Here is a 15,796-nt window from a genome sequence, read left to right as displayed (position 1 = left end):
AGGAGTTACAGCGCAGAAAGCTGCTTCACTGCGCAGAAACTTGCCAGTGTAGATAAAACCAGATTGATTTTAAAGTGATGGGATTATTCTGACAAACACTGTTAAAAAAGGATAGTGATTTGTACCTTGTGAAATCTATAGATCAAAACAATTTAGAAACTTGACCATTTCAATTCTGGCTCCCCCCTTTTCTTAGACATAATAACCCAACTGCATGGATACCTGAAGCACCTGATTACCTATTGTTTTCTTAACACCTCATTAACTTAGTGCAAGGGAGCATCTCAAGCATTCATGAGGTGTTAATGAGAGAAACAATAGGTGGATAGGATGAGAAAAAGTCAGAGCAGGGAAATGGCATGGGAACACACTGAGTCAGAGACATGAGGTTGCACCTGGCCTGGGAGAAAATGAAGCTGGTGCTGGTTTCCTTGTGTGTGTAGGGCCTTCACAGCTGCTGGGGGCAGCTCCAGTTGAATACAATAATGCTGCTGTCAATTCCCCAATGACCTCCATCCTTAACTCATGCAGCATACTAGTTTCTGTAGCCACCCCTTTGTCTACCCCATGCTATCTGCCACAATTCACCTCTCCCATTCGGGGAAACATTTTTAGGTTCCAAAGTTAAACAGAAAAATCACTGCTTTGTTTATTTACCACTGTAGTTGATAAATCAGTTTCCTACCTTTGCTCATTGACCCAGTATTTACTCTTCAAACTGCAACAGAAAAGGAGATTATGAAGCGTTTCAGATCAAACTAAGGGTATGTCTACACAGCATTTTGAAGGAGAGAGAGTGAGCCTCCCAGCCTGGCTAACTGACTCAGGCTAGGGGGGCTTGCTCTCATGCTCTAAAAACAGCTGTACAGACAGCACCTTGAAGCTGCAGCTGGGGCTGGAGCCCAGGCTCTGAAGCCTAGGGAGAGGGACAGGCTTCAGAGCCCAAGGTCCAGCTCCTGGTGCATCTCCAAAGCTCTGTCTATTCAGCTATTCTTAGAGCACTTAGCAGAAGCTCCATTAGCCCCAGTCTGTTGACCAGTGCCGGGAGGCTTGTTCCAAAATGTTGCATTCACATACCCTAAATGGCTTGCTCTGGCTCAGATGAACTTTAAGCATGTACTTAAGTGCTCTGCTGAACTGAGGCCTCTATGGGCATACTGAGTGTTGATGACACTGAGATGGGGATTTATCATCAGGAGTCCACAAACTTTCTGGAGTGGGCTTTTTGCTTTTTTATTGCTGCCAAGGTTCATACCAGGATAAGGGCCAGAAGAGGGAAGAATGGAGACTGAAGGCATCTCCAGATTAAGCAGAGGTGAGCAAACGATTTGTAAGGTCACACACAGCGGTGCTGTTCTAGCTTTATCTTGAATCAACATCAAAATGGTTTATACCAACACATCACAAGAGTTCATGGTGTCTCCTAAGGAGGGCAGGTGCTAGTGAGAAAACAACACCTTAGGATAGTTAATCTCAAGGACATTTCAAGCAGTGCGGGGAGTATTGGAAAGATAGCACAGACTGAACTCTGATCTTGGGGTATGTCTGTGCTGTAATAAAAGACTTGTGGCGTGACCGCAGCTGGGGCTCAAGCTCATGGGGCTGAGTCTGTGGCACTATAAAACTGCAGTGTAGATATTTGGGCTGGGGCTGGAGACCCTGGTCCCAGCCCGAGCCTGAACAGCTAAACTGCAGTTTTTAGCCTCAGAGCCTGAGCCCCATGAGCCCAACTCAGCTGACCCAGGCTCTGACACTCGGTGCCGCAGGTGTTTTATTGCAGTGTAGACATGTCCTTGGAGTCAGGTACTCTTGGGTTATGTCTACACTGCAATGTAAGCCCAGAGTTAGTAGAACTCAAGTTAGCAGACCCCGGGTTTGTTAACCTAGGGCTTAAGCACCCACACTCATTCATATCCCCAGGTTAGGAACTGTTGAACTCTGGGTCTCCAGCATCTATACTGCATTATGTGGGTCCACGTCCAACTACCCATATCCCAAGTCTTCCTAGTGCCCTCCCAAAATGTGACCACTCTACCCCTTTGTTTGTGATGCAGTGTGGGAAAACTTCACTGTCCAGAGGACAAAAAAGGTCAGTGGATGTCAAGAGCGCAAGCCCAGTGGGGCTGAGTCCACACTGCAAAGCAATAGGGCTTGAATCCCTGGATCCCAGCTTGGCACAGGCTTGGACCCTCCTGGGATCTGGGTTAATACAATTTGTGTGTAGATGGAAAGGAGTGGGGGGAGGGGTTAGATTTGAGCTTGAGTTTGAAAGGCTTACACTGCAGAGTACATGTACCCTTGAAGTCTAATCCCAGATCTGCCTCTACGGGCTTGTCCACACATAAAAGTTGTACTGCTCTGGCCATACAGGTATAGTTAAAACAGTACACGCTGCTTAGGGTGGATGCAGTTATAGTGGTATAAAAGTGCTTATATTGGTACAGTTTAATCCCACCCAGGAAGGATAGTAATCCTTATCTACCTCCCAGGCTGGTGAGGGTTAATGGCTGTACACTGTGAGCGAATAAAGTGCTATGTCATATTACTGCTACTGAGGATATCACAAATGTGTATTCTATGCGGAATGTGACAAGCAAATAGAAACCTCTCAGCGAGAATGACCCCTACCTTTCTCTGATCAGACTGGGATAAGTTTTCACCAGGAAATCAGAAATGTTTCTGTGGGTGAGATCTTGAAGAATTTCTGTGCTGCGCTGCACTCTCTGGGAGGCAAAGAAAATTCAACCAGTTAGAGCAAACCAACCAGTTACAGTCCCTAAGCCCATCAAGTGGATGTTTGTCTGGAAAAACCACACCGTTGGTTTTAGTTCACGGGATCTCACCTGAAAGTAACTTTTATCTAGCTTTGATTTGTGTGGATTCCCAACACCGCTGAAACCAAAAAGTTCCACCTGGGTTTGAGTCAACTCTGCTTCACTGGGGTTTGAGGGGAAATCATGTGAAAGTTCCACAGAAGTCTGCAAGGCTTGAAACAAGCCATCCTGGATTCACTCTGAAACTTTACCTGCTTGCTAACTCTACCCAGTCATCCAGAATCCAGGCTCAGAGCAGGGGAAAATGTATTTCCCATCTCTTCCATACCTAACGCAGTGCTGTTTACTAAATGATTCACACACACATATTTTGCTGGATAAGCACCTTCTTCCCTACAAAAACAGGCAGTGTAGTTTATTTATCACATAACCTCACCGCCCAACTGACTGGGGTGGCTTTAGAGGTGTATGTGGCCGTTGCATGGTACCTGTGCAGGAGGAAGGCCTCCAGCTCCTGCCGGGCATTCCGGGAGCATAGCGAGCTTCTTGCGAGTGCTGCAGCTGCAGGAGGGAGAAGGGTCATCAGGGCTCCATTTGTGGGTCAGAAACAGGTTGGTTACGTTCGGAGGAATAGGTGGTATGCTCCAGGCAGTTGACATATTACTGCATGGGTAGTCCCTGTACAGAGGAACACAGTATCTCTTAACAGCGCCGTCATATAGCTCACCAGAGATCATAAACACATGAAAAAATGCCACTGTAGTTGAGATGTTTGCTCCTTTTGCACTCCTCCCCTGCAGTGTGTCGTTACCAGTGAGAAGAGTATCTCCCAGTCAGAGAACCTTAGAGTGCTTGATAAACACCTGTGACTCAAATGCCACACCTGTGAGGTTATTGTCCCCATTTTGCGGATGGGGAACTGAGGAACAGTGAGGTTAAGTGATTTGCCCATTGACACACATTAAATCGGTGGCAGAGCCAAGACTTTAACCATTTTCTCCTAGCTCTCTATTCTAAGACCATCCTTCCTCCCTTGTTCTCTCATCACACTGTACCTCCCATCCATCCTCAATGCTTCGAGCTTCATCTTGTTCTCACTTAGGTCATACCTACACTACAGGGACCCTGGTGGCTTAACCACGGCCCTGTAGCTAGGCAACCCACAGCAGCGGAACGGGGAGGAACACCAACTCCCCAAGTGATGGTAGTTAGGTCAACAGACGCATTCTTCTGTCAGCCAAGCTGCATCTCCACCAGAGGATAGGTAAGCACAGCTACAGTATGCAGGGGCATGAATTTTTCAGATCCCCTTAACACAGCTGTTATATTGACCTAAGTTTTAAGTCGTGCTACACTATATAGAGGAAAGGAGATGAAACAGGAGCCACCAATGGGCTGGCAACATCCAAAGAGGAGAAAGGAATCAGGCAGTGGGCAGCAGGAGAAAGGACAGTGAAGGGGTGCAGGCAACAAGGACACACATGCAGGGGCATAGGGGGAAGAAAAGAAAGGGTGGGAGAGGGAGAAGAATTTAAGAGTCAAGGCACATAGTGTGACTGACATTTTTTTCAGAGCAAACAGTTAAAAATTCACAGTTACTTCCCTAATAGTTACTTTTCCACTTAAGTAATTGCTGTAGCCGCCTTTGCTGTCTTCTATCTATAAATATATAAAAGTGTGACTTGTTCTTAGCCTGATTGCATTATTTTCTCACTATTTGTTGTCATCTCCAAACATCATTACCAGGACTAAACATGGAGCATGTGTTTCAGTGAAAAGCTAGCCCACATCACTCTCAGTGTGGTATCTGCACCCCACTGGTTATATCTTACAAGGGACAATTTCTTCTTCAAGAGAGAATATCCAATGACTTACTGAAGAGGCTCTTCCTTCATGCAACGATTTCCAAATCCTGGCTTATTCAGGAAGGCATCAGTGAGGGAAACCATCTGCTCACTGCCAGGCTGCTCATTGCTAAGGAGATTGCACAAGATTTACTGTATAAAAACCTGTCAGACTGCAGAAGTAGAATACACAAAACCAGCTGGTGACAGCATCACACAGCTAGACACCAGTGGCAGGTTAAAGATTTTGCCGCCCCAGGCCCTGAAATAATTGCTGCTCCCCCCCCTCCCCTGAGCGCACGGCCAGGTCCTGCTTCTCCCCGCTCCCTGCCAGTGTTTGTGCGCGAAACAGCTTTGCCAAGGAGGGAGAAGAGGGGGGAACGCGGTGCGCTCAGGAGAGGAGGCGGGGCCGGGGCGGGGATTTGGAGCAAGGAGGTGGCGGGGAATGGGTGGAGTTGGAGCGGAGGCGGAGGGCGCGAACCTCTGGCTGCTATTATAAATTTGCTGCCCCTGCAAATTTGTCGGCCTAGGCGTTAATACGCCGCTGGTAGACACACAGCTTCTTCTAGGCAGACTCCTCTTAGATGCTGATAATCTAGTCTCTTCAATAGGATATGGTACACAAACCTTAGAAAGATTCCAAGAGGGCTTAAAGGTCAAAGAAATGGCCATTTTTTTCCTGAGACCAAACCACCAATTTTAACATACACTTAATACAAATACACACTCCCCTTTGTAAGCTTGGGATCATCGCACTCACGAGTGAACACTGATCTTCATCTCAGACCCACCCAGAATAAACTGTCATACTGGAACTCAGCAAACACAGAGAAATCATAGGACAAGTATCACATCCCCTCTTTTTAATAGGATGAGGCCAAAGAAAGAATTCTAACCATGTCAACAAAGTATCTAACAACATTAGCGCGCTGCCGGTGCCAGGTGCTATATACCAGTGATTTTCAAACTGTGCTCCACACACCACTAGGGGATTAGTTAAGCTACTTTGTACAAATGCTTCACAATCATTACAGCCTTCAAGTACTGATGCTTTCTGATGGTTATATCTAGGACTCTTACGGTTAAAAGAAACATTTTTCACCTGATAAACTAAAAACAAATGTGTTTCTCTGTACCCTGCATGATGCATACTTTATATCTTTGCCAAATGTTTCTTTGGTGTAAATTCAATTGTGATCATATTTGTGGACAGCACAAAGGGTAGTAAATACACAGGAAGTCACAGGCAAACTGCCAAGTGACCTAGAGGTTTGGCAGCTAATGAACAGAATTTGAGTACTGACAAATGTAAAATCTTATGCCCAGGAAATGGAAAGCAGCAGCTACCAAAATGGGAGGGACACAGCCAAGCAGCAGCAGCACCCCTCACATCAAAGCAAGTTTACTTTCATCTTCTCTTTAGCATTGTCCAAATAGTACATATAACTAAGTATAACAACCCCCACCATACGTCATCTGCAGGTTTTGAAGCTGCAACCCTCAGCACCAAAGCACAGATCTACCACTGGAGCTAAAGGAACAACTCCATAACTTGTTGGAAGTTGTTGGCTTTAGTACTCTAATTGGACCAGGTACTAGAGGGGAACAGGACACTTTAAACACAAACTCTAGATTTGGCACATGGAGGTTGGGAGATAGGCCATTCACAATATGAAAACGTTTGAGAACCATTCTTTTGCAGTAAGACAATAGACACAATGGGCTGGATTCTCCACTCATGCTAATTTCATGTTAATGAACTATTCTGGGATAAGTCAGAGGGGAATAAGGCCCAAGAAACAGCAGATATAACCCAGCAGTCCTAAATGCTAAGGAGGAAAGGGGATGGGAGATCTAGTTTAAAAAACGATTCCTCTCACCTGAAGAAAGTAATCTGGTATCCATAGATCCAAGGATGTAGTATTAAGCTGGGATATTCTCCAAATGGAGGGATAATAACTGTAAGTATCAGAGCTAACAACACAAAAGTAGCTGGGAGAACAATCTGCAGGAAACAGGAAAAACATCATAATGTGCAATAACATTTGCGTACAGCTCAGAACACACATACACAAAGGAGGGACAGCAAGAGCACATGGATCAGGCCTACTTCTGTTCTCAGACACCACCATTTCATTCCCAGCACTACCAGCAGCCAGAGCTGCCATAGTGCTGGTTTTTACCAACATGGACTATATCAGGGACAGTCTCAATCAAAGCAAAACATTTTGGAGGAGGCAAATTGCAGAGAGAGAGAGTCTATAGTGTGTGTACATGTGCTTGAGTGTCAGATGCAGAACATCTGGGATATTAATTGGAACAGCCTTCACAAGGACATTGGCACCTGTCATCATCACCACCCTTGCTTTTGATGGAGGTATCCCTGTGGCCACTAGTGCTGAGGACTCTTTAGGCAAGACTCAGTGACAGTGATGAAGGAACGAGTGGTACCTGAGCAAGGAAGTCCTTACGGCTACGGGTAGCACGGTGGAACCGTTTGATGAGCAGTGCTTTGATTTGCTGACGGACAAGCTGAGAACCTTTCTTCTGCCGGGACCCTTTGCCTTCACTCCCATCCCCTGTTCGGCCTGCAGGTGTTCGAGAGGCTCCATTGGTCTCCAAAGGGGGTTGTTCAGCCTTCTCTTTTTGCTCAATGCAGGTTTTTCTGAGAGTGAAGCCATTTTCTTGAGCACCTCCTAAGTTTTGGGAATTGAAGTGATCATGTGCATTACTCCCTAGGAGGAGGGGCTGAGAGGCTATTTCAACCTTGTTCATCATTGCTGGGTAAGCTCCTTTAGAAGTTTAGCCCGGTGGAAGCAGATATTCCCAAACCTATATATTCCTGTCAGCTACATTGTTTTGCATTACAACCATTGCAATGATGCTCCATCAACTGGTACCAGGCAGGCTGGTTACTGCAGCCTTAGTTCTCTATTCCATTCCCTTTTTTCAACACTATGGATGAGTTAATCAAGCCTCTGGTGAACATACTGATAGACAGCAGAGTGCTGGATGCCAAAACCACTTATACTTTAGAGACTTGAGAATGGATTTTGTGGTTAAGGATCTGATCCAGCAAAAATGGAAATCTGACTTCTATTGACTTCTCGGATAATGGATCAAACCCAAAATCAGCATCACTTGCTGATCAGCTATATAATTAACAGAAAGACATATGGGACTGGAAGCTATTACTCTCGTTCTTAATAGGCTATCAGAATGCAGAATGTCCAAGAAAAGAGCATCAGACACTGAATATCATGGATATCTACCTGCATTCTGTGATCCAGGGTCAGCATCTGCTGTGACCTTCAGGAAAACCTGCCAAAGACATGCACACCTCTTGGTTAGTAAGACCTTTGGAGTCATCCTGCTTGTGAGATGCTAGACATCATCCTCTAAAATGACATTTGCAAATAACTCTGGGTACTGCTGCTAACTACAGAATCAAAGATCCACTAGCATTTGCTTGGGAAGCAAAAAGGTGTGGGGAAGCAGAGAAACAGAGATAAAAAGCGAGGAACATTTGAGGCTAACAAGTCATGGTCCATTTATAAACAGATCTGATGGGCATCCAGGTTTGAATTATTTCTGAATTCCCATCTCTAAAGATCTGCTGTGTTACAATGGACATTACTTGGTTTTTCTAGGTTTTGAGGGGATTACTATGGCGCCATGTTTTGGAACTTGAGATCTCCCAAAAGGATTTCTGGAAGGACTGACAAATATTTCAAAGCATCCATTACCTCTTCAAGCGGAGTGTCCGATATCCCAAAACTGCTGAGTCCCAAGTCAGCTAGGGTTTCTTCCAATTCTCTGAAGAGACTGGCGTAAGCTCGCTGTTTAAAGTCTTTACTGGGCAAAAGGTAGATGAGTTCCTGACCAATACTTTCAATTAACTTTGCTTCTGGAACATGATGATGAATCAGTTCTGTAAGCTCATTCACATCCCCTGTAAAGAGTCAGAACAGTGTTCAGAAAATGAGTTTGAAACTATTAGTCTACAGTCAAGGAAGACCCAAGCTTCCACTTTACAGTCTGAGCCCAAGATCTTAGAAGATGTCTCAGACAAGCGGTTTGTCACAGAAAGGTAAGCAAAACCACCAAGAAGCCTTAGCGATTTCTAGGTGACAGTAAAATACACGCATTTGAGACAATGCTGACAAAGGGAATCTCAAAAGCAAGGTTCTCTAAGATTTTAAGTGGCAGTACACTAGGAGAAACAGCCATGTTTCAGAAGAATAGGTCTTGGACAAGATGAATGATCCCAATTCTTACCATCCAGTTCTCGCTCGGGACCTTCCGCTGTATCTTTAGGTGCGCACCTGGAACAGGAACATGAGCACTGAGATCCACAGCTAGGGGAGTGCTAGTACAGATAAGTAAGAAATAGGATGTTAAGTGCTTCAGATGCATATAATGCATGCAAACTAGTGTGTAAGAGTGTTATCTTCAGGGATTGTTTCATCAGCTTTTACACAGCTTCAGGGCAGTAAGAAATTTGTCTTAGCTGAAACATCTTGAACATATCACACTCAGACTTGCAGTCTGAGGACTAGCATAAAAGACATACAAAAATTAAATTTCACACAAGCATTGCATCACACCACCATGCATGTGGTAACCACATGGAATTCTAAATTACGTGCATTGGGGAAGTTGAATGAACAATGGCCATACATACAGACACTATGATGTAGTGGGGTTTACAAACTGGGACCTACAGGATCAACAACAATCCAGATCCCTCTTATCTGAGTTGCTGGAGAACTGCTTTTGCCAGGACTAAGTGGCAGGCTGCCATAGTTCCTGAGTTACCTGCTCTAGGGAGACATGATCACATCTAGTGTATTGCAGAAGGACTCATGCTTGGACAAGTGAGACTCCACAGGGAGATGTTCAATGTAAGTGGGGCGGGGAGAGATTTTCATATAGGCATCAGCCTCCAGAACTGGCTGCCCAATTGCCATTTGTGCCTTTGAAAAGCCCTCTGCCCTAAGGCATATACATTCATAAAACTGGAAAAGCTCTGTTAAGAGGTGAATATTTAAATCCCTAAATAGTCCTCTAATTTCATGTTTTCATTGCCTTATTCCCTAGGATACACCATTTACTGTACAGTCACCTTTGTCCACAGCAACAAACAGCAGCTACTCAGGTTCTGATCTGTTGCAGTGAATGAATATTTGAAGACTGCTTGTGCAACGAGGGAGAAGAGAACTTACTGAACCCCATTCTCCTCCCCCTTGGGTGTTTTTCATCTTGCGAACCAAGGTGAGATAGAAGCCAGATCCAAAGCAGGTCTTTAGGAAGACAGGAGAGCCTGAGCAGAACAATTTTCCTTGGGAAATGATGGCCACCCGGTCTCCAAGGATGTCTGCCTCATCCATGTGATGCGTAGAGAGGATGATGGTTCTGCCTAGGAGAAGGAATACAGAGATGCTCTGCAAGGTACTGTTCCTTCAGTACAATCAGGGCTGTATGTGGATTACAGGGATTAATATAGAACTTCTGAAAGACATTCCCAGGAATAAGAGCCAAAGATTTCATCACGAGTTGATCCTATAGGGTTGGGCCTTATTCATGGCAAATAGTGGCGATGCAGGCAAGATGGCAAGTGCGCAAATTAAAAACAAAGAGCTGCAGAAGTGACAGATGCTCCCACATGAGCAGGCAAACTCCCAGTGAGGCCCATGAGCATGCGACACTCATAACAGCACCGCCAGCTGCATCCCAGGATGACTTTGCAGAACATATGTTACATAACTGAACATGTCTCGATAGTTTAACACATATTAGCTTGAGCATCCATAAAAGGAGAAGCTGACAAGGAACTAGGGGCTGGCTAACCCAGGGTGGGAAGAAGCTCACACTGAATGGAGCTAGTCACAGAGTAAAGTACTACTCACAATGAATAAGAGTGACAGAATTGGGCCCATTGATGAGAAATCTCTCCAGCACTCATCCTCAGAAATGAACAGCTTCATTTTTTTTTTTAAAACGGGAGTGAGGCATTTGATAGGTTCAGAAAGAAGCTGAAGCTCTTCCTTACTGTAGCAGTTGTAAGCGCAAGCAGCAGGATACCTAAACTTTTCCAAACCTGTTCGGCTCTGGGCCCAGCTCTGTCTCACTTACTCTCACTGAGTCGTGCCTCACACTGTTAAGGAGTCCCACTGAAATAAATTAGATCATTTGCCTAGTATGACTCTACTCTGTGTGAGTTAGATTAGCAGAACTGGGCCCTCTGAGCACAGTTTAGTCTGCTCTCTCCTTGTAACATTAAGTTGCTATATCATATCTCTAGCTTTTCTGACCTCCACCGTAAACCCCCAGGTCATGAGACAAGTGGCTTATGTGAATTTACCACTCGTGTAACCTGTTTGTGCATGTTCATACCCTTTACTTTAAAAAAAGCTTATGCAACAGACATGCTTATTTGTGAAAGGGCTTAAAAAGTTTTCGTCTCTGGAGCGTGTTACCTGAGCGATACTTCAGTAGAAGATCCCAGATAGACCTCCTGGAATATGGATCTACTCCAGAGGTGGGCTCATCCAAGACGACCACCTTTGCTTCACCAACAAAGGCAATGGCAACAGATAGCTTTCTCTGCATGCCACCTAAAGAGTGCAAGGACACAACTGTGGGAGTGAGAAGGAAGAGCAGCACACATTGCAGCATGTGATGATAGATGGCTGATTGTGTCTGCTGGAGAGAGACCAGGTAAAATAAGAACCACTCTCACTCCTGAACCTTGGCCCAGAACTTGAACAAATACACACATTTTTGCTGTAGTTCCAAAAATTTAGCTTAATTTTTTCATTACTTTTCATTTTCATGCAGTGTCTGCATTTTCTGGTTCTAGCTTGGAGCCAAAGCAGGAAGTTCTAGAGATGGTCTAAGAAAGTTTGTTTTCATGATATTGTCGGCCCACATTTGCAGAACCTAGAGATCAGTGAAGTATAAGAACTCCTGAGTACTTATCTAACCCAACCTGCAACTCTGGACATTTATAGGTGTATCCATCACTACACCCACATGCTGCCCCTCCTTGACACTGTACTACATACAGTTTTACCTTTTAAATGACATGAACAGCCCTTATAAAAATATTACATTATTCTAGGGTATTCACCCAGGACACTGAAGCAGCAGTATGGGAAGGTGTTGCATTTTGGACTATTACCACAGAATAGTGGTGGGGGTTGCGTTATGTTGTTAAGAGAACACATATTTTTGTATTTAAATATATATTTTTATTCAGCATCATTAAAGTAAGTTTTATACATCACAGGTACACTCACAGCTGATGCCTTATGGACAAATTCTGCCACCCACACTGCTTGAGCAAGCCCATTGAAATTCATGGGGCTCCAATTCACTACTCAAGAGGTAAGGGACTACTTAGTGTGAATCATTGGCAGAATTTGTCCCCATGGAACTAAAATGGTAATAGAACAAAAACGGTGCAGAAGATTTTGAGAACAAATCCTTGGGCACCTGACAAGTTTTGAGCCTCTTCATTTCTTTTATGGGGGAGACCTATATCTTCCAGCATCATCTCCATCTCCAACACAGCTTCCTCTCGAGACCTCCCTTTCAGCTGGGCATAAAACAAGATGTGCTCTGCTACAGTGAGGCTGAGAAATCAGACAGGAAGACATGGAGACAGTTTAAATGAAGAACCAGGTTGCATGGTCCAACATCAGTCAGTTCATTATAGCATTACCCCCTTTGAGGAGAGGAACCGGTTTGTCCCTTACATGCGCCAACATTGGCTGGCCTGCAACTCCTCAGGATCACCCTGACCTTCCTTGCACTTGCTGCTTCTCTGCCTATCCACCTACCGTCTTTCCAAAATGGCACCCCCAACCATCAGCACAGCCTACTGCCAGGATTTTGAGGAACTGGGCCCTGGATTATTGTGTGCTTTGATTCTCATGTTAAGTCCCTCCCAAGCCCTACCACAATGCAGTACCCATGTCAGGAACACTTATTTCCCCTGAGTAATAACTTTGGGCCCAGCCAGTGCAAGTAGGGGATTCCCAGATGACCCATGCCTGCCAATAGTGGGGAGAGAGGGGGGAATAAAATGTGGGCAGCCAGCTTCAGCAGTGTTACTGAGCGTGCTCAGTCCATGTGAGCATTATCAGTACAAACCAAGCAACAAATCTGGGGGGAGATGGGGGCACATGACCTGCATGTCCTCCACCCCCCATGTGTCTCCTCTTGGGGATTGTAGAAAGGGTAAAATAGTATCTGTCCTTCAGAAATACTGACAGGAGAAGAAGGAAGGAGGATTCTGTCTGAGTTACATGTACTTCCAGAAGAGCACAGAGAAACAACATGGGCTTCGGGGACATCCCAAACATCCAGACAGGGTGGAAGGGGCTCAGTTCTTGAGTATGGCATCAGATGGCACTTACTGATTAAACAAGATGTTGTACTGAGGACACATGCCTAAACTCTGCCGAATTGAGTCCATATGCATCTGGATGTCCTTGCCACCAACCAGGACAGTTCCAGATGTGGGTGGGAACAAGCCTGTTAGGATTGATCTGGTCAAACAACACAAGAAAAAAAAGCAAATGGACAGTCCTTAGGTTTCACATATGCAGAGACACTTCTTTCATGGGCCACTAGGTGGCACATGACGACTTCTTATTCCGGTGGTTGCTGAAACACAATCCCACTGGGAAGCATGGACACATCTAAATCTAGTCCTAATAAAATACACAAGTGAGACCCTGGGAATGCGTACAGTAACTCTGCTAGTGTGTGGTTCTGGGTTTGGTATCAATTGTCTATATGGTCCTCTCCTAGGCTAGAAAACTGACTCCAAACTTGGTTTGCACAAGAGTTTGATCTGGTCCTTGTTGGCTGGCCAAACGGTGTTTAAGTCAAGTTAACCTGAACTTGTACTTTTCAAACCAGTTCTCCAGGCAAGTTTCCCCAGCCCTGACTACACATGACCTAGAATGAGTCTCCCTGTGGCAGAGATCCAGAATAATGGTTCGAAGCCTTGAATGCAGTCATGTAACAGTGCTGCCCGTGGGTTATACAAGGGCTACCCTGCCCTCCTGACCTGCACTCTGCTTTGCTGTAGACTGAAAGGAGTTGGAGACTGTATGGTAGATCACTAATGTGTGGATTTGGTATTACCTGCTGGGTACAAACAGAAAACACATGTAACCCCAGGCTTTTTAGGGCCGTTTTAAATTGGATTGTCGTGTATTTCATGCTCTCCCTTTTCTATAGTCAGCATGTCCCTACATGGGGACAACCTGTCCTTACGTGCTAGTTGCAGAGGTGGTAGCTAGGAAAGAGAGAAGCTAGGAGAATGGAAAGATCAGCCTGCTGCTCTACAGAACTCAGGGTCAGAGCAGCAGGGCAATGCCCTGGATTTACACAGCCAGAGCTTCTTCTAACACTTACATGGTGGTTGTCTTTCCAGCTCCATTGTGGCCGAGGAAGGCTGTGATTTGGCCCTCATAGAAAGTAACATTCATGCCATCCACTGCTGGCTTGGGCCTGCCTGCAAAAATCTTCACCAGGTTCTGCGCACACACACCCGGGATCAGGTCTGGAGGCTCAGGTTCAAAAAAGGTGTTTACTTGAAAGGCAAGAAATCAAGAATGAAAAGGGAGTTAGAGCCACACTCTGGCCACAGCTCTCAGCACATCATTGCTTACAGCAGCACAATCACAGTGTAAACTACAGCACAAAGTCCCAGGTCCCAGTTGTCCCCTCATACCAGTTTTGAACTGGGGTAGATTTATTGACATCCATAGAGTTATTCCTTATTTACCTGGGTAAATGAGAGGATTTGTGGAGACACAACTCACTCAGGCAGATGAAGGTGACTGTGTTTAGTGTTTGTTCATATGTGACAGAAAGACATTGTTTAGGTTTCATTGTCTGTCTGTGTGCTGGGAGATTAAACCAGCCTGGAGATGGAGCTATATTTCCAGCTAAGCCAGTCAAGTCATCAGCCCAGATGTCCCTTTTCTTTTATTTTTCTAGGCTGTTAAAATTTTTTTATTAAAGTTAATGTTTAAAATCAAATTTACACAAGTTAAGAGGGAAGGTACTGTACATCTGGGGTCGGACTTGTGTTATGGGGGATTGCAAGTATTGGTTACAATTTATCCACTGACGCTTTAAAAACTCCCACACCCCAATCTGGATCTATGCTGGTTGTGATATGTAGGTACCTCGTGAACCTTTAATAAAGCTTCCTTTTAATCCTAGTGGGGTGAAATTCACACTGGGCAGAGGGCCAGCCCAAGATCTAGGTACCACTTAAGATGAGCTCTGCACAGGGGTGAATTTCCTCTAGGGATCACAAAAGCATAATTTTAAACTTCACCATGAAGTTCTAGGCAAAGCAAAGACCATCTGAAGGAAATTAAACATGAAGACAAATGATAGGAGTTGAGAATATTTATGCTACAGACCCTGTGCACTTCTATTTACATAACGCATTTAAGGATTTGCAGGGAGGGTTATTCTGCAATTGTGATTTACTTCACTTTTCAACCCCCAGAAGGGCTGTACTGAGGTGCAGTCCAGGCTGCCTGGGTGTGGCCAATCCTGTTGGTGAGCCCCGTCTCCATCAGCAACTCCCATGGGTCTACCATTCTAAACAAAGCTAGCAGAGGAGCACCAAGTGGCAGGGTGGGTCTATTGGGCACTGCAGAGCAGCTACAATCACAGGACTGGACTGTGCAGCTTTGTAATACAAGACACAGCAGACCATTTCTTTGGGTCTTGCACCACGAGGGAGTCGAGGGCTCTCAGTACTTCACTGGATTGAGTCCAAACACCCTGGAGTACCTGGTGCGTGTTTGAATGCTAAGACAGGAGCACGCACACACAGATTCCAGCAGCCTGACTCTTCTTGATCTGCAGGGAACATTGGTCAAGTTCCCACCACAAGTCTTACATTTGACATGAGTTCATTTCTCGTTTGCCTGTAAAACTCCTGGACTCAGGCTAATGCATGTGTTCTGAGGGTCTATCCCCAAACTCTGCACCTTTTTTGTGGCCATCCTGACGCCTCTGCTCTGCTGGCTTTCCCGTGGGGCTAAGGACTGGTCATTCTCCTGACTCTACAGGTGGATGTTGATAACATTGTGTTGTTTGTTGGGAATGTAGATGAGGGCTTAGTGCAAACTGCCT

General features: G+C 45.2%; 1 protein-coding gene across 1 annotated transcript in view; it reads right to left on the bottom strand.

Moving 5' to 3' along the window:
* Nucleotides 1–15,796, bottom strand: part of ABCA4 (ATP binding cassette subfamily A member 4) — a 112,791-nt gene that overhangs the window by 29,226 nt on the left and 67,769 nt on the right. Inside the window, exons 20-33 of the mRNA XM_084637791.1 lie at nt 14,051–14,228; nt 13,042–13,173; nt 12,116–12,255; nt 11,098–11,235; nt 9,844–10,037; nt 8,897–8,987; nt 8,365–8,570; nt 7,891–7,939; nt 7,070–7,314; nt 6,499–6,623; nt 4,650–4,748; nt 3,263–3,452; nt 2,629–2,723; nt 686–718 (exon numbers count right to left, since the gene is read on the bottom strand). Coding sequence (XP_084493917.1) covers nt 686–718; nt 2,629–2,723; nt 3,263–3,452; nt 4,650–4,748; nt 6,499–6,623; nt 7,070–7,314; nt 7,891–7,939; nt 8,365–8,570; nt 8,897–8,987; nt 9,844–10,037; nt 11,098–11,235; nt 12,116–12,255; nt 13,042–13,173; nt 14,051–14,228 — 1,915 coding nt within the window. The remainder of the gene's footprint in view (nt 1–685; nt 719–2,628; nt 2,724–3,262; nt 3,453–4,649; nt 4,749–6,498; nt 6,624–7,069; nt 7,315–7,890; nt 7,940–8,364; nt 8,571–8,896; nt 8,988–9,843; nt 10,038–11,097; nt 11,236–12,115; nt 12,256–13,041; nt 13,174–14,050; nt 14,229–15,796) is intronic.

The sequence above is a fragment of the Lepidochelys olivacea genome, assembly GCF_965140295.1.
Source record: "Lepidochelys olivacea isolate rLepOli2 genome assembly, chromosome: 8".
In the NCBI taxonomy this organism is placed as follows: domain Eukaryota; kingdom Metazoa; phylum Chordata; order Testudines; family Cheloniidae; genus Lepidochelys; species Lepidochelys olivacea.
The sequence above is the reverse complement of the archived record's forward strand: the minus strand, read 5'-3'. Positions and strand labels throughout refer to the sequence as shown.